Source organism: Apodemus sylvaticus, chromosome 2 (genome assembly GCF_947179515.1).
Source record: "Apodemus sylvaticus chromosome 2, mApoSyl1.1, whole genome shotgun sequence".
NCBI classification, from domain to species: domain Eukaryota; kingdom Metazoa; phylum Chordata; class Mammalia; order Rodentia; family Muridae; genus Apodemus; species Apodemus sylvaticus.
In genome coordinates, this window is record NC_067473.1 from 19,796,232 (window position 1) to 19,813,966 (window position 17,735).

A 17,735-nucleotide genomic window follows, 5' to 3' on the forward strand; every position below is an offset into this window, starting at 1 on the left:
GTTTTGATCGTTGGGCTTTAAAATAATGCAAATATCCCAAATCTTTAAATATAGCGGTGCTAAGTTTTATCAGATAACACAATACAGAAAGTGCTGAAGTGAATTCAAACCCTTGGGAGTAACACAGGGGTTCCTGTTAAATTCTACACGTGTATCACTGCCTGATGTGAAACTCTACTTTCCCTTGCTAATCCAGCACAATATCAAACTGTGATTCTATAACTCATCTTTTTAATGGCTACAAATAACCCAACATCTTTTTTTCCCAATGGAAAACTTTTCTTTTTAACACTAACTGCAAAGTGCTTGGCAAAAGGTTCCTCCCGGAAAACAGAGCACTATTATTATTATTATTATTATTATTATTATTATTAATTATTCCTCCTTCAACTTGTTGGAAGACTTGCCCCTCCAAACGAGCATTTCCAAAAGACAATTTTCAGAAACTTCCCATTTCACCTGATGAAAGCTATTCATATGTTAGTCTGCATTAGGTCTCTGCCAGTGTTTCTTATGCTCCTGGCCTCCAGGGTGTGATGCCCATGCACAAAATGTTAGAAACCACCCCATGGAGACCTGTGCATGGCATCCGTGTGGTTCACTTTGGGCAACTGGGTACTTGCGTACATACTCAGATTTGCATCATTGGAGCCTTCCCTCTGCTTCTCCGCACGCACTTTCTGCCCTTACACTATCTTAAAGTTCACTGGATTTTGGTAAACACCAAGAGAAATGTAAATGATGATTGCTTTCCTGAGCAGGCGGGATTTGTTTTATGGCTGTTTAAGTTATAAAGTTGTTCTCATATTGTAGGTGAATAAAATCTTGCTGTTTTTAAAGGTCACTGTAACTTGAGATTAAAATTTCTGGCACAATTTTATGAGTGTTCACTTCTGAAGCTAATAAGATAACAGAGTTTTCTATGTTACTCCCACTGTAACATCGATCAAGTGACTTTCAATAAAAGATTTCTGTTATTTTGATGCCTAGCTCTCTTTCATTTGTTTCCTAAGTGGGAAGGTGTCAGATGATTCTGTTCTCCAAGTCCCTGAAGAGACAAGAGAAAAACTAGTGTCCCATGTGTTCCGCTGTGCCTGCAGTGAGGAAGTAAGGGACACGCCTCCTGAAGTCTCTTGCCCTAAGGAAGTTTGACTCAGTTTTTTCCCCACAGCCCAGGGCTGCACCCGCACTGCCTCCTAAAGCCTGAGTCTTCAATGGGTTTGTTTTAGGTTCATGGGTTCACTGTCTGAAACTGGTTACCCCTGGCCTTTTCATCTCGTCCCAAGCTGCCATTTGGGGTATCAGTCATTACAGTAGCATTTGTAATTCCCTGTCCTTTGGTCTGCATAGGTGAAGAGTCATGAAATCACCGAGAAAAGCCCATGCATTTATTATAATATTAAATATTATAATAAATATTTATTATATTTATAAAATTTAATATTATAATATTAAAAATTAGTGACTGCCTGTGTTTATTATAATATTAAAAAGTGGTGATTACATATAGCTCCATTCCTGGTTTCTAAAGTACTTTCATCATATAATTATTCGTATCGAGCCTGAAACAGCAGTGCATCAGATGAGCAAAGCAATCTGGGAAAAAACAAAAGGCTTACCTGACAAGTCGCCTCAGGACCTACGGACTTTACCATTTGCCCATCAGAGCTAGAGCCTTTTAATCTAGCGACTGTGTAGTGTAAACGTTTGACAGCAGTTGCTAGGATGCTCCAGGCCTCTATCTGCTACATTGCTATAGAAGTCTGCAATGTGCCAAAAGTCCTTTACAAACCATGGAATCACCTGATGTGGGTAAAACTAAAGCATGTGTCTTCCGAATAAAACAATCCCAAAATGGGGTGTGTGAGCCCACAGATTTACCATGCTCCAACCGAATGCTTTAACTGAAAAACAAACAAACAAAATGAAGAACCAACCAGTTTGAAAGAAATGCTAAGGCCAGGTGTGGTGACTCCTCCTTATAATCCCAGCACTCAAGAAGCTAATGGAGGAGGACAGCCAGCCTGGGCAACAGAGGCAAGTGCTGGGCGGCGACAGAACAAGAGGCAAGGAGAGGGCACTGAGGCGATGCCCTGGAAGCAGAGAATGCAGCAACCCAGCATCAGACATAAGCAGCATGGATGAGCGTCTCAGGCAGTAAAGCCGATGCCAGAGGAGAGGGAGGGGTATGCGGCATGCATCAAGGGGAAGGGAGTTTTCTAACTACACGGGCAAAATGGAGAGTAAAGCCAATGAAAATGGAACGAGAGGTTGTCTGGAAACTTGCCTTTAACCATTGACTATTAAAACATGAATAATAAAACAGTATATAATACTTGAGGATGTCCCTGAATGCAAATTCAGAACCAAAATCTAAGTAGCACATCTTGGGGCTTATTCAAATAACAGGGCAGCTTAAGTGTATATTAGGACTTTGTAGGACAGTTACAGCCTCATTATTTTCTGGGAACCTTTGGTCCTTACCTGGGCAGCCTAGGCCCAGATCAGAGCAAAAACTTTGTGACAGTTCAAATAAAACATCTACCCAGATGTCCCACAACAGATTAAAAAATACAGAAAATGTGCTCCCTTTACATAATGGAGTACTACTCAGCTATTAAGAACGAGGACATCATGAGTTTTGCAGGCAAATGGATGGAACTAGAAAATATCATCCTGAGTGAGGTAACTCAGACCCAAAAGGACATGCATGGTATGTTCTCACTAATAAGTGGTTATTCGCCAAAAAGTACAGAATACCCAGGATACAGTCCACAGAACTCAAGAAGGTCAAGGGTGCCTCAATCCCACTTAGGAGGGAGAAGAAAAGCAACCGTGGGCGGAGGGTGGAGGGGTTCAGAGGGAGCGAGGGGACCTGGGTGGGAAAGAGGATAGACAGGGCAAAGGGGGAACATGATCAGATATTGTGGAGGGCAGGGGAAACAGGACTGAAGCCCTGAGGGCCAGCAGAAAGAATGGAAACAGACAGCCTCAGGAGGTAGGAGGTGGGTGGGACCCTCTAGAATGTACCAGAGACCTGGGAGTTGAGAGAATCTCAGGACTCAATGGGAGGGACCTTGGATGAAGTGCCCTACAGTGGGGAGAGGAACTTGTAGAGTCCATCTTCAGTAGAAAGTCAAGACATCAAGTGGGGGGATGGGCTGCCATCCCATAGTCAACAGCTCTGACCCAGAATTGTTTCTGTCTGAAAGAACCGCTGGGACAAAAAATGGAGAAGAGCCTGAGGGAAAGGAGTTCCAGTGTCAGGCCCAAATTGAGATCCAGCTCAAGGCCCCAAGGCCTGATGCTATTAGTGATACTATGGTGTGCTCACAGACAGGAGCCTGGCATGACTGCCCTCCAAAAGGCCCAACAAGCAGCTGAAAGAGGCAGATGCAGATATTTATACCCAAACAATGGAGAGGTGGGGAGGTTTGTGGTTGAATTAGGGAAAAGCTGGAAGAAGCTGAGGATGAGGGCCACCTCATAGGAAGACCAGCAGTCTCAACTGGCCTGGACCCCTGAGATCTCTCAGACACTGAGCCACCAGGCAGGGCAGCATACACCAGATAATATGAGACCTCTGACACATATACAGCAGAGGACTGCCTGGTCTGACCTCAGTGAGAGAAGATGCACCCAATCCTCGAGAGACTTGAAGCCCCAGGGACCGAGGAGGCCTGCTGGGGTAGGGGTTGGGGGATAGGAACATCCTCTTGGAGATGGGAGGCGGGTGGGCGCAGGGGAAGAGGTATGGGATGAGAAACCATCACAGGGAGGACCGGGAGGCGGATAAAGACTGGACTGTAAAAATATTATGTAAAGAATTAAAAAAAATTCTGAAATGAAAGCCAGACTTACCACTGTAAGAAACAGCAGGAAGCTTCTCATTTTGACATGTAATCTGGGCATTAAGTACTGACTAAACACATAGTAAGTTGGGGATGAATAAATACTCATGAAATGACTGAATATATAATATACACATATATATATTATATATATATAATATATACATATATATTATATATATATATATATAAACACTCTCTGAACATATATTTGTGAAACGAGGCTGAAGATGCTCGTGGAATGTTTATTTCTCCAGTTGATAAGTTGAACGTTTATTTGAATGCTCATGTTAACAATGCATCAGAAACAAGACAGACCGGTTCATTGCTAAGTGAGAGAAGATTGTTACCATCGTTAGCTGCCAAACCGTAAGAACAAAACACTAGGGATACTTTTTATACTGGGGCATACTTTTGCATACTCAGAACTACCTCAAGGGTAATTAGTCTTTTCTTTTCAAAGATAGGGGCACTGGGTGTCTTGTCATTACAAAAAAAGGTCCAAGGCACATACATAGCAGCAAGCCAATGATTTAAACATTTGGAAAAAAAATCTCTGTCTCTGTCTCTGTCTCTGTCTCTCTCTGTGTGTGTGTGTGTGTGTGTGTGTGTGTGTGTGTGTGTGTAAAACCTAATAAGCTACTAGAGAATACTTGGAAATTGAGTGGGAAGGAAGACCCTACCTACTCCTAGTAGTTAAAGCCAGATCATTAATTGAGATGCTCATTTCAGTCCCTCTCTTTTGTATGTTTAAGATAATGAGCAAATGACATTCAAAAATGAATGTCAACAATTTTTAAAATGGAACCCCGCTTGGTTTTACTTATTTTTTATTACTTTTCAATTATGTGCGTGCATATATGTTTGTATTGGTGTATCTGCAGGTGAAATGCAGGTGCCCATCGGGGGTCTGAGGTCACCCAATATGGGTGCTAGGAACTTTAGTCCTCTGCAAGAGCAGTTCATGCTCTTAGCTGCTGAGCTGTCTCTCCTCCCCTGACATCTGGTTTTTAAAAGGAAAGCATGCACATTATTAAAAAGTTGGGAGATACAGAAATATGTAAAGGAAATCAAAGTCATCTAGAATCTCATTAGTCAAAAAATAAACAGCTATTATATTCTTATTTATCTTTAGTTTTTTTTCTGACAATTTTAGACCTACAGTATTCAAGACCTTTAAATATAATTAACAAAAGTTTGGGGTGGATGACAAAGAAGAAGTTGATGACAGTATTTGCCACTCAAATGATCTATAGGGTTTTAGGAGGCAGAGAGCAATTATTCAATATCTGTCTACTCATAAGGCTTTCAACCAGTGAGTCCTAAAGCTTATACTTTCTAGTTTGTGGACTGCCAGGTTCATTGGTTTGTTTTGTGCCACTGTGGATCTATGTCACTTAAGAATACCCCACACAAACTTTTAACCACATTCCTCAGGGAAAGAAACAGTAACAGCTAAGTCTGATGAAAAGATTTCATATATCACAAGAAAATATGTAGTCTGTGTTAAACATCTTGCATACTTTATATAACAGAGGGTTAGCAGGGAAAGAAGGCAGGACTGAAACTGGCTCAGGAGGTTCTGGCTGGTATTACAGACGTGTTTTTATATTATTAAACTTCAAAGGAATTTATTATCAAAATGAAAAATGAAGCTGCAGTTCTATATAAAGTCATAATTCCGTTCAACGGTTGTCAGGGAGTGTCTGTCGGTGGAGTCTGCACACAGCACTGAAGGCAGAGAGGAAGCAAGGGCGGGCTCCAGTTGGAATGTTGAATACATTCAGACAGCTTCCTCTTGAGTTAGACGGTCATGACACACTGGATGAACTGAAAAAGGAAACCAGTGTTACACTACAGTCTGCAAAGTACTGAGGGTGCCACAGCCTCTGAGGTGCCACAGCCTCTGAGGTGCCACAGCCTCTGAGGTGTCACAGCCTCTGAGATGTCACCACCTCTGAGATGTCACCACCTCTGAGGTGCCACAGCCTCCCTGTGGGCAGCTTCCATTTTAGTTTTCTATCTTGACATCAAGGGTAAACAAGAACAACAAAAAGTCCCAATTTTCTACATTATGCCTAAATGAAGGGTGGGAAGGTTCTTACTTTTAGGGGAACTTTCTTTTGTAAAGTCTGATGAGTTTCTCACTTTATGGGAAAGAGGAATCACTTCAACAGATAAAGACTTTAAGTCCTAAATGATATTTAAGTCTAGAAATAGTCAAGGTCAAAAGCACTTGCCCAGGCTGGGGAGATGGCTCAGTGGCAAAGTATACTGGTTGTTCTTTCAGAGGTCCTGAGTTCAATTCCCAGCAACCACATGGTGGCTCACAACCATTTGTAATGGGATCTGATGCCCTCTTCTGTCTAAAGAGCGCAATGGTAAACACATTTTAAAAAAGCACTTGCCCACAAGAACATCTAGGCTTACACCATCATATCAATGGACTCTCAAACTGTGACTTTACCCCACTACTCTAGCGGGTAACTTTTAATACAATTACCCTTTAAAATCTGCTTCATCCAAGTCAAAGCCATGCACACACAGAAAGAGAAAAGCCGACCCTGCTCCAGCGACGCTGAAGCACACACTGGCACCACCAGTGCTTGCTATGCAGGGCTGCCCCTCCAACTAGAGCAGTGCTTCTCAACCGTTCCAATGCTGCAACCCTTTGATACGGTTCCTCGTGCTGTGGTGACCCCCAAACATAACATTATTTTTGCAGCTATTCCATAACTATAATTATGCTACTGTTATGAGTTGTAACATAAATATCTGACATTCAGGATGATCTCAGGAGACTCCTGTGGAAGGGCTGTTCGACCACTAAAGGGCTCGTGACCGAGAGAGGTTGAGAATCATTGTTAGACCACGCCCCTCCTGAGCTTACTCTCCATCACTGGTAAGGAGCTACACAATGCTAAGTCCTGCATCAATTCTCCTAAGCCAACTTGATGATTCTTATTTGAGAGACAAAGAAACCAAAGATTAGGACATTTAGAAACCTGTTTGGTTGTCCCCTCTAAAGCCAAAGTCTATACTTTCCCTCTCCCACAGGTTATCTCGATAAAGAGCTCGTTCTGAAATCCGACAAGAGCTTTGAAAGAAACCCTACTGTTACTTTGTATATGTGTGTATGCTGTGCATGCTATGTGTTAAGCTGTGTATATGTGGTGCATGGTGTGTATCAGGCTGTGTATATGTGTTGCATGCTGAATTGTCAGGATGTGTATATGTGGTGCATGGTGTGTGTCAGGATGTGTATATGTGGTTCATGCTGTGTCAGGATGTGTATATGTAGTGCATGATGTGAGTCAGGATGTGTATAAGTGGTGCATGGTGTGAGTCAAGATGTGTATATGTGGTAGATAGTGTGAAACAGGATGTGTATATGGGGTGCATGGTGTGAGTCAGGATGTGTATATGTGGTGCATGGTGTGTATCAGGCTGTGTATATATGGTGCATGCTGTATATCAGGATGTATATATGTGCTACATGGTGTGTATCAGGATATATATATACATATATATATGGTGCATACTTTGTGTCAGAATGTATGTATGTGGTGCATACTCTGTGTCAGTATATGTGTATGTGGTAAACACTGTGAGTCAGGCTGTGTATATGTGGTACATGATACATTCTGTGTATCAGGATGTGTATATGTGGTGCATGGTGCATTCTGTATATCAGGATGTGTATATGTGGCACATGGTGTGTGTCAGGCTGTGTATATGTGGTTTATGGTGTGAGTTAGATGTGTATATGTGGTGCATGATGTGTGTCAGGCTGTGTATATGTGGTGCATGCTCTGTGTCAGGATGTGCATGTGTGGTGCATGGTGTGAATCAGGATGTGTATATGTGGTGCATGGTGTGAGTCAGGATGTATATATGTGGTGCATGCTGTGTGTTGGGGTGACTATGCAAGTCGAGGCTACAGGGCAACCTCAAGTGTTATGTCTCAGGTGCTATCCACCTTTGAGAGTGTTTCTCATTGGCCTAAAATTCACTAAGCAAGACTGGATGGTCAGCAAGTCCCAGGATCCACTGGTCTCTACCTCCACAGTCCTGGGGTTACAGCAGAGCCACACTCAGCGTTTAGCACATGTGTTACCTGAGGCCCTCGTGTTTACTTGCAGCCAAACTCACTCAAGCCTGAAAGGGTCACCATTCTCATGACGCCCACCTTGCTCTGTCTCAGAGCAGCCAGGGAACTCTGCTTCTATGAGCTGATCAGTCAGTGCAACAGGCTGGACCTGAACTGAAAGTAATCCTCCAGCCTCAGCTGGGATTACAGGCATGAACCACCATGTCCTATTATGTTTTTTGGGGTTTTTGTTGTTGTTTGCTGCTTTTGCTTTGTTTTAGGCAGACTCTCACAAGCATAGCTCAGACTGGCTTGAACTCACAGCAATCCACCTGCATCAGCCTCCTGAGTACATGAACCACCGTGTCTGTATTCTAAATAACTAACTTAGGAAGGGACTCCCATTCGCGTACTGTTTGCCTTCTACTTGACCCTTATTTACGGAGACTTACATCATCATAGGAGAAATTGACAACTCCTTGTTGACCAGAATCCCGTCTGCGAAAGCTATCTGCAAAACAACATAGTAAAATGCAGTGTTTTTCCTTAAATGGATTTTCTAAACTCAAAGCAGCTAACTATTGGCATTGGGATCCAATATCAATAACAAGTAAATTCTACAACCAGTGGAGATAAGGCCAAAGGAAATATGTAACAGTGAGAGAAAGTGGCCAATGGCCATTTTCAATGTGGATCTAAGACAAACGACTGATCTCGGCTGGTGAAAACAGTTTAGCCTTCAAGGCCCGTTAACTGCTGTGAAAGCACAGGATTCTCACCACTGTAATAGCATGCACGCTGCTGTGTAAGCAAGGAAACAGATGGATAACAGAACCTGGTGTGATAAGTGGGCTGTGACCAAGTATCCCACCAACTTCAGCCCTGCTGGCCAAAAATGACTCACTTTAATTTTACTCTTTGCAAACGTCCCACAGTAGAAAAGGGCTCATAACTGCACTCTATGGCCCACAGTGTGCAACTCAGGCTGTGGGGGTGGCGCGGTGGCCCATAGTTTACCTAGCATGTGTGAGTCCTCCATAGCCCTGGCACCATAAACAAATGCACTTACGAAACAGACAGCTACAGCTGCAGCATTTTAATAAAATGTACTACAAGTACTCATTCATCTAAAAAAAAACCCTCTGAATAAAATATTATGCTCCACTTGCTTAATAAGTGTGCTGGACTCTACACTAAGGGTCTGCGAAAGCACCCCCCCCCCGAAACCATTTAAAAAAACTGAGCAGAAGAGAAGTTCAGAGGTATGGAAAAATGACAAACACCATAAAAAATGGATCTTTGGTAATGCTGAATGGCTTCAGGGACAAACCTGTGAGAGCCCTCAGTTTGACGCAGCAGGCGATGTAGTCATCAAAGGTGATCTTCCCGCTGGTGCTGTATCGCTTTGCAACTGAATTTACAGTTTGGGGGCTCAACCTAAATCCTAGAAGGCAGAAAAGTCACCCAGCAAGAGAAGGATGAAGGTTACAAACACAACAAAACTACCAAACAACAACATTAGAGACAAAAAGAGAGGAAGAGAGGGAGGGAGGGGGAAGAGGCTGTCTTCAAGGAGCACACACGGTTAGAGATTTATCAGCTAAGGGGAGTTCTACTTGTAATACAAACCCATGGTCGTCAGGGCCTTCTGCAGCTCCTGGGGATCCACCGTTCCACTCCTATCGCTATCGAAGCTGATGAAGTGTTGTCTCCAGCCATTCAGCACGGCCCAGAGCTCTTTGAATTCATTGAACCCCATCGTGCCGGACATATCTCTCTGGGTTATAATCAAGGACAGAACTGTCTCATTTCATACCTTTCATGATTTCGCAACGCTTTCTGCTAAAATGGTATAAAGACACCCCACGTTTTAAAAAGTTGATCTATATTCTTGTTGGTATGATATAAGAAAAAGTAATGATAAATGATATAATCAATGACATATGGATTTAAAGCTCTGAATACCCATTTTTACTATGGGGGAGAAAAGACCACTATGTGGTCTGAATAAGAGAAGACGATACGGTATTGTAGGCCGCTGTGAGTAAAAAGGCAGTTTTCTTACTAGAATTGTGCTACATTTCCTCGGTGTTCTCGGTTAGGGGTTCTGATGGTCCCTTGGACTTCACCTGCAGAAGTGATCTGCGGGGGAATGCAGCACTCTAACCACTGCCTCGCATTCTTGTGCACTTCCGTGCCTTACTGCACTACACACACACACACACACACACACACACACACACACACACACACACACACACAAACACACACACACACACAAACGCACACGCACGCACGCACGCATGCACGCACGCACACTCCACCCCTTTCTCTTGCCAAAGAATATCTGCACCTCAGGCTAACCTCCAATTTGCAATATGGCACACACTGCCCTCAAACTCGAGGTGATCCTCCTGCCTCAGCATCCTGAGTGCTGAGATTACAGGTATGAGCCACCACACCTATGGCAATCTTGAACAACCGCCCTTCTACTTATTAAACTTCCTGTCTGTTTCTCACACCAGATTACATCCTAACAGCTAGTTATTTCGCAAAGCTTTCTGGTGGTTACTTGCAATTTTCGTGTGTATGTGTCCCTTCATCCTGAGATGAGATTCTTTAGAAGGGCTTTTTATGTTGTTGTGGAAAAAAAAAAAACGCTCTAGACAACCATTAAGGTAAAGGATACATCCAACATTGAAACCATAAGACGACAAGTCTCCAGGTTAAAAGCTGTTAAGTCAAAGAAAGTACATGAATCAATATAATGTCAGCATTTCCACATTACATTAGAATCATTCAAATTAATCATGAATTCTATTATTAATTAACTCTTTAAAGCACACTACTCAATTTGTGTGGGACAGAGCTCACTATACCAATACTGTGGGACTGTGAAGCAAACATGGCCCAGTTTCAAAAACTGCACTATTCATATATCTGCCCATATTATAGACACCTGTGGGAAGCCCAATCCCTGCTTCCCCAAGATTCAACCACCTTGTAAACAGGGTTAGGATCAACTGGCAGCCCCACTGTTGTTACTTCTGGTTCAGTCATTTCTTTAAGCTGCAGGACTCTGTGGGCTCTTTAACAGACATCCAGCCACTCCCTAGTTCCTACAATCTGGAACTGTCTGAAGAATCTGTAGCAATGCTAAGGTCCTCCAAACTGCTATCCCTGGCTGAGAAGAATATGGTGAAGACAGAAGGCCATCATTCTCAAGCTAAAATGATCTTGGACTACTTGGCGCCTTTAATAGCCAATAACCCTAATTTTTGCATCTAACCCAGTGTTCTCTTACTTCATAGACATACTCCTTAAAATATATCACTATATTTCACAGACCTCTAGCATCTACTAGTACTATAGCCATGAATATTTTATCAACTGAAAGCCATGGGCCCCCATTTTACTGTAGTCAGTATACTTGATCTTCCTACCAGTAAAAATATCAAAGGTCCTCATTCATGACTTTTTGATTCTTTGGCTATACAAGTTCATGTGACTTCTTCCATCGAGGAACATGTCATCATTCAAGGTGACTTGAGTCCATGTTTCTGAACTACAGTCCTTCATGTTTGGCTCAGAATAAACTATTGTTTATTTCCTCTAAAGTGGACTCTGATTCATAGTCTCAATGTAGCCTTTATCTTCTGGCTGGAATGGCATGTGTTTTCCAATACAGAATGCTGTGGGGTGTTCTGCTCTCACGGTAAAGGCCAGAACCCTTGCATGGATTCATGAAGTTTCCCACTTCACCAACAACTAGGCAGGATCTCCACAGGGAATCTGCTACTTCCATAACTAAACCGTGTTCCATCTGGGTCTTTCATAGATACCATTCTATATGCCTGCATTATGTATCCACACCTGCCCCCTTGGCATCATTGTGGCTGGACTTTCATTTCTTCTTCAGCCTCGGTATCGATTCCACAGGCTCAGTCCTGTCTAGCTAGACCATGTGCCTGCTGGTTATGATCCCAGCCTCAGGACTTATCCCAGACACCTTCAGCAGGTGGACTGTCCATTAAAATATGGACTGGCTGGTTGAAGGGATGAATGGATGGGTAGACTGAATTCTCACCCCTAGATAGGAGCTATAGTTCAGTGTAGAAATATCCCTCATTTGTAAAGGCTAGGGGGGAATGTAGATTATAATTTTTAATAGACTATTTTGGGTTTTATTTATATTTAAAAGTTGTAGATAGTTTCAAAATTATCTACGTGGTGCTTTCCCCGTTGGCTCTACTACAATATCTTGGCCATCTTTTCTTCCAGTAGAAACAATGATCCAGGCCTAGCAAGGAAGGAAGCGTCTGTCTGCTTCTGTCTAGCTTCTTGTAACCTCCAAAGTCAAGGAAAGGAAAAGCTGAATTTCCATCTTGGAGACTGGAACTCTTCCTATCGAGTACCCCTCTAGGGATGACTGGTTCTGGTCTGTATTATCCCACTTGCCCACTTCCACTTTCAAGTCTGTGGCCTATGGCTTGGAATCTGTGTTCAAGAGAGTGGATGCTGCATAGTTTCTGTACTGCAGAACTCATGACAGCCAGAAGTTGGGAGGTCTGTCGAGGATACTACAGGGAACTAAGCTAACTAGATCGCGTGGCCCTTGTGTTTCAGGAAATGTGCTTCTCCTGTTTGGGACCAAGTTATGTGACAAAACTTTCAAAAGCTCTTCTTTATTGAACTAATTTCCCAACTAGGAAACAGTAACAGAGCACTGAAGTCACACAAAACAAGGCACGGTAACACGAGAAAGCCAGTGTTTTAAAGAAGGCCATCTAGAGAATACAGCACCTCCAACTGCTGAACGCGCCACTGCAAATCCTTAGTGGGAGTTTAAGCATTTTAACTTACAGCTTGCTATGAAGTTGAGGTGTGCATTTGCTATCTGACTTTACTACCAAATGCAAAGAAGTTAGAAGGAGGCACAGTTGAGCTAAGACACTATCATTTGTCTCAGACGCTTTTTGTGGCCAGGATTAGATTTGACAAAAACAAAAGCAAAACAAACAAAACCAGAGTATGTGGGATAATGCACCCGAGCCAGGATTCAGCATCTTTGCAACGTTTATTTCCTTATTTGCTTCCTGGAGCACAGCATGGAGAAGCCAGGACTAGGTAGGCTATGTGGTGAACAGTGGTGGGGGCTGCACACACAGTCGGCTAAGAATGGAGGAGGGAGCAGAGGCTGGCATGGAGTGGAAGCAGGAAGGGGACTCTGTCCTCAGCATGAACACACCTTCTCAGGTGACAGAAAGAATGACCTAGGCAATGTCATGGCTGGCAAGTGTTTATATTACCAGGAAGTAAGCCCGGAGATCAGAAGGCAAGACTGGGCACTCTCTCAGTGCTGTCAGGGTGAGGATAGAACAAGCACTTGGCAAAGCACTTAGCATTGATGACACCTGACCTGGTGGATTCCATTTCAGCACCCTAATTTGTCCTCTGTATGGGAGGCCACCCAAGTGGCCTCAGTGGTTTGAATGGTCCTGGAATACAGGGAAACCAAATCCAAGAAATCCACTAACCTGTCTGGCAAACTGGAATGGCTTGTTAGGAACTATGCTCCATTAACTTTTTAAAAATAATAGCTTGGTGGACGAGAAAAGTTTGATTTCTTCAAAGGGACAATCGCAGTTCACAGCTGAAGCACAGAGAATAAGAGTATTGCTAGAAAGATCCTAAGACCACAAACTTACGTTTGTATCCTCCCGCAATGCCAGACTGGGTTAGACATCTCTGCAACTCGTCAGCATCGATTTGTCCGTCCTTTATATAAAAACCAAACAAACAAAAGAAAAAAAAACAGGAAAGGAAATCAGGGTGGTGATTTGTACTTTTAAGTTCTAAAGCAGCATTAACAAGAGAAAATAATTATATGTAGCAGTTCTTTTAAGGAATGCCTTTCAAAATTCTTCTTACCCTAATTCCAAAAATAATTCAATGGTGAGAGAATATTTGTCATGGCAAACAGTCTGCACTCAGTTTGAGACAAGAAACTATCAAAATTAATCATTTTTAAATTAGTTAACAGAATTGTTTAAAGACATGTCCCTCCAACCTTTTTTTTTTTTTAAGAGGCAGGAAGTAGGGTGTATTAGACTTTTAGGTATCAGTAAACACAAGGCCTGGTCCAAGGAGAAAGAGGCTCTTGGATCAATTTGACTTAGGAGACAAGGTCTTCCAAGTACAATTATATAGAGAAGATATAGGGTACCAATACCTACTTACTGGTTGATTGAATCAGACACATTTGGGGATTTTAAATAAAATATATAAATCCAGGTTGGTGAAACCCATTAAGTTATAAATAGGAACAGGATCAATAATTTGCAAGAAGATGAATGTGTGGACCAGAGGCCAGCGCTTTTGAAAGTCGAGCAGATGGAGTCGCTTACACGCTGAAGATACTGGCAATCTAAGAATGCGCGTCTTGCGGTGTGCTACGTCTTGTGGTTTCAGAGACACGGATCAATAACATAGTAAGTAGACACTCGAGAGGAAAGTCTCCCAGTCTTCGACTCAATTTTCCATTCAAATTCTCAGAGCTATGTTTCTTAGAGTACCACTTCTTCCAAGGTGGCCGGAGGATTTGGCTTAGCATATTCGAGAGCATGGTTTTATGTTGTTGTTTGTTTGTTTGTTCATTTTTGTTTTCAAATCATGATTTCATTCTTTCGGGCTCTTATTTAAAACACGTCTAAGGCAAATAAGCAGGGAGGTCCCCTCTGGACACATCTGGATTATGTCCACAGAGTATTTACCAAACACACAGTGACCTTGCAAGCTAGGCACGTGTCCTTCCTGACAGGAGTCATAGGCATCTGTCATCTAACTCTATGAAGGAGGTACTAGATGACCTGCATTCTCTCTGTGGGTCATGTGGCCATAACACCTAATAAGGACATGGAGAGCTAGCTCCGTAGAGCATCTGTCCCTGGGACGCAGATTGCCATCTGAATGCTGATAGTGACCCTTGTGCTCGGAAGCCATGGCTCTTCATATCTCTTCTCTACCTCCTTTGTGGGTAAACGATTATTTATCAAATTCAACTGAAAGTAGCTATTTATCAATATTGGGCTATAGAATAATTAATTACTAATATGTGCCTTTAGGTTGGGTGAACAGAGGTTTCACCATAAAACCTTCTAGAGGTTTTATGTTTAGATCTTGAATTTCCTCTCTGCAAGCAGCCCTTGCTCTATCCTGATAATACAATTGAGAAGGTATAAACTCTGTAGATCTTCAAAGTACATTTATAATCCCCCTTTGGGTCAATGGAACCCTAGTTCAAGTTTTGAACCGATCTATTATTGTTACAGACACTACTCTGTCCAACTCTTTTCAGATCTAAAATAAAGAATGTTTTAGTCTTCCTTTCCTTTCTCCTTTCAGGCAAAGGGACTCATTTCCAGGGCTAAGACTATGTTGTGCCGCTGCATTAAATGCTAACATAAACAGAATGTAACAATTCTTCAATAGTAAAGGAAAGGCTAACCTGTCCAGCCACCGCAGCAAAGTAACCATACAGCGGATCCTGAGTTTGTCCAGGGAACGAAGGCCCCCCAGGAGCCCCTCCATACTGCGAAAGAGAAAGAGAAATGGAAAGGCATCAGACACAGAACTGGGTTTCATTTTTCACCAAGCGAGGCTTTTGAGCAATTGACACTTATGTGACCTTCACAGGGTCCAATCTCCCCACCACCTCACCCTCCAGCTCAGCGACCCACCAGGCGTTTTCTACTCCTCCACCTGACGCTTAAAACTTGGAGACTTGGTCCAAAATAAGTCTCCATGAGAGTGATGTCACTATATGCAGAGCCGCTTAAAACTCCTTATTAGCTAGGTTACAGAGGTCAGTGCACCCGAAGCAACAAGCAACAATCTGATGGCTAGGCTTAGGATTGTTTTCCTGTTGGTGTTTACAGCTTTCGCTGTGTTTTAAAAGTACTTCAAGTACTAGGTAAGGCTGGCGTTAGTACAGCGCTGACAGGTGTGGCTTGGGAAGAACTGGGATGGTCCGGGTGTATCTAAGATGAGGGTCCCTCTGTCTCTGACAGAACACCTCCCACATCTGGCCAAGTGGTTTTCCTCTTGAACTTCAGCTCATTTCTCCAGACTTTCTGGCCTCCCTGTCAGTTTCTTTTCAAGGGAGTGACCACAGAACCATTCTAGATCAAGATGGCTGTTGTTGCTTTGGGGACATTCCGAGAGAGAGCAGGAAGTCAACACCCAACTTGCACTATCTCACGCCACCTATCCGAGTTAGCGAGTGGACTTCCCGGGTCGCAGCCCACTCACCCGTGGGCCTGGAAAGACCGTAGGAAGAGATGGGGCAGAAAAATGGAGTGGAGCCAAGGCTGGACATCAGAGTCCAGGCAAGCTCGCAGGGAGCATCTGGGACCGCCCGCGGCGCCTCCTCCCGCGCGCGTCCGTGGCGCCTTCCTGTCCCGGGAGCCCAGAGGCTGCTGTGCCCTTGCCTGCTGCACTTACCCCGCCTGGGTAGTACCCTCCGCCGGCGCCAGGGTGCCCGGGATACGCCATGGTGTAGACTGCGCCTCCGCCCTGCGTGTCTGCTGCTCCGCCTGTCCCGCCCGGAGCCGCCCCGGAGCGCACCACGCCGCCTCGCGGGGGACGCCGCTCGCTGCCTCCCACCCCGCGTCACCCCGCGCACCGGCCGCCCCCTGCTGCCTATGTGCTGTGTCAGCGTCGCATGCTACCCACTGTCGGACAATGACCCGGGACCCCAGACGAGTTTATATCAGGACCCATTCTCCCTCTCTACCTAGTGGCACATTCCGACGTCCACTCACGGCTAGGGGAGTTTTTTCTTCTTCTTCCTACTTTGTAGAACCTTTGCTAGTTACCCCAGGTTATTGGTTAGGGAGCGTGGGATAAGAACGCTGTGCACAACTGTAGGGAAGAGAACAATTCCGGTGGGTGGAGGAGACACTTTACAAAATAGGAAAAAAACTTTGAAAAACGGATGAAACTTCTGGACCTTGCAAGAGGACTTTTAGCTTTGAATGAGGGTGGCCAACTGTTAAACTGGGTGTAGCTCAGGTGCGATTGCTAGTTGTGGGTGTGTGGGGTGGGGTAGAAGAGGGCATTTTCTAGGCAGGACAGCCTCACCCAGATCATTTGTAGAAAAGTGAATTGTTTAATTTTCGGGATTATTCAAATAGAAACAACTGTGGTGGTGAACCTTACTGGAAAGGATGTGTAACTCGCTTTGGTTGTTTTCAGTTTCTTTCTTTCTTTCTTTCTTTCTTTCTTTCTTTCTTTCTTTCTTTCTTTCTTTCTTTCTTTCTTTCTTTCTTTCTTTCTTTCTTTCTCTCTCTCTCTCTCTCTCTCTCTCTCTCTCTCTCTCTCTTCTCTTTCTTTCTTTCTTTCTTTTTTTGGTTTTTGGTACAATCGCGACAAGAGATAATTGTGTGCTTGCCCTTGACAATTAAGGACTGAACTGTGTGTAGTGGTTCTTTTGTTTGTTTGTTTTTGATTGTTTGCCTTTACTCTTTCCTTTTGAGGCCCAGGCTCTCAGGCTAGCTTCTCATGGTCTTAGTCTCACCAATGGTTGCCTGGGGTTTTTTGTTTTGTTTTTGTTTTTAACATCTTGAGAAACACTTTCATGAACAAGACTGACCATAGTGGGAGACCTTCACTTCTCTCAAGTTCTCTTTGGATACATGAACTCCCAAAAGGAAAGTTCCAAATAGCGAGAAACAGTTCAATAGTCCTTAGGATCACATAGCAAAGGTGTGGCCTGTCTTATGTCTGCTTCTGGA

The 17,735-nt window shown here is 43.5% G+C and overlaps 1 protein-coding gene across 1 annotated transcript; it reads right to left on the bottom strand.

Annotated features, from left to right (window-relative positions):
- Positions 1-4,076: 4,076 nt before the first annotated feature.
- Sri (sorcin) lies at positions 4,077-16,557 on the bottom strand. Its single transcript, XM_052173160.1, has 8 exons — positions 16,444-16,557; positions 15,449-15,532; positions 13,650-13,719; positions 10,631-10,674; positions 9,571-9,718; positions 9,272-9,385; positions 8,394-8,452; positions 4,077-5,681 (listed from the first exon to the last, which is right to left on the bottom strand). Exons 1-8 carry the CDS (start codon positions 16,492-16,494, stop codon positions 5,655-5,657), a joined length of 597 nt encoding a protein of 198 aa, XP_052029120.1. The 5' UTR covers positions 16,495-16,557; the 3' UTR covers positions 4,077-5,654.
- Positions 16,558-17,735: the final 1,178 nt, after the last annotated feature.

What these genes read in the sequence shown, in the direction of transcription:
- Sri (XM_052173160.1), bottom strand. Translation starts at nt 16,494, where the DNA reads ATGGCGTATCCCGGGCACCCTGGCGCCGGCGGAGGGTACTACCCAGGC. An exon ending in GAGGGTACTACCCAGGCGGG is followed by an intron (nt 15,533 to 16,443) that starts GTAAGTGCAGCA and finishes TCTCTTTCGCAG; the next exon opens with TATGGAGGGGCTCCTGGGGG. An exon ending in TTATGGTTTCAATGTTGGAT is followed by an intron (nt 9,719 to 10,630) that starts GTATCCTTTACC and finishes ATTATAACCCAG; the next exon opens with AGAGATATGTCCGGCACGAT.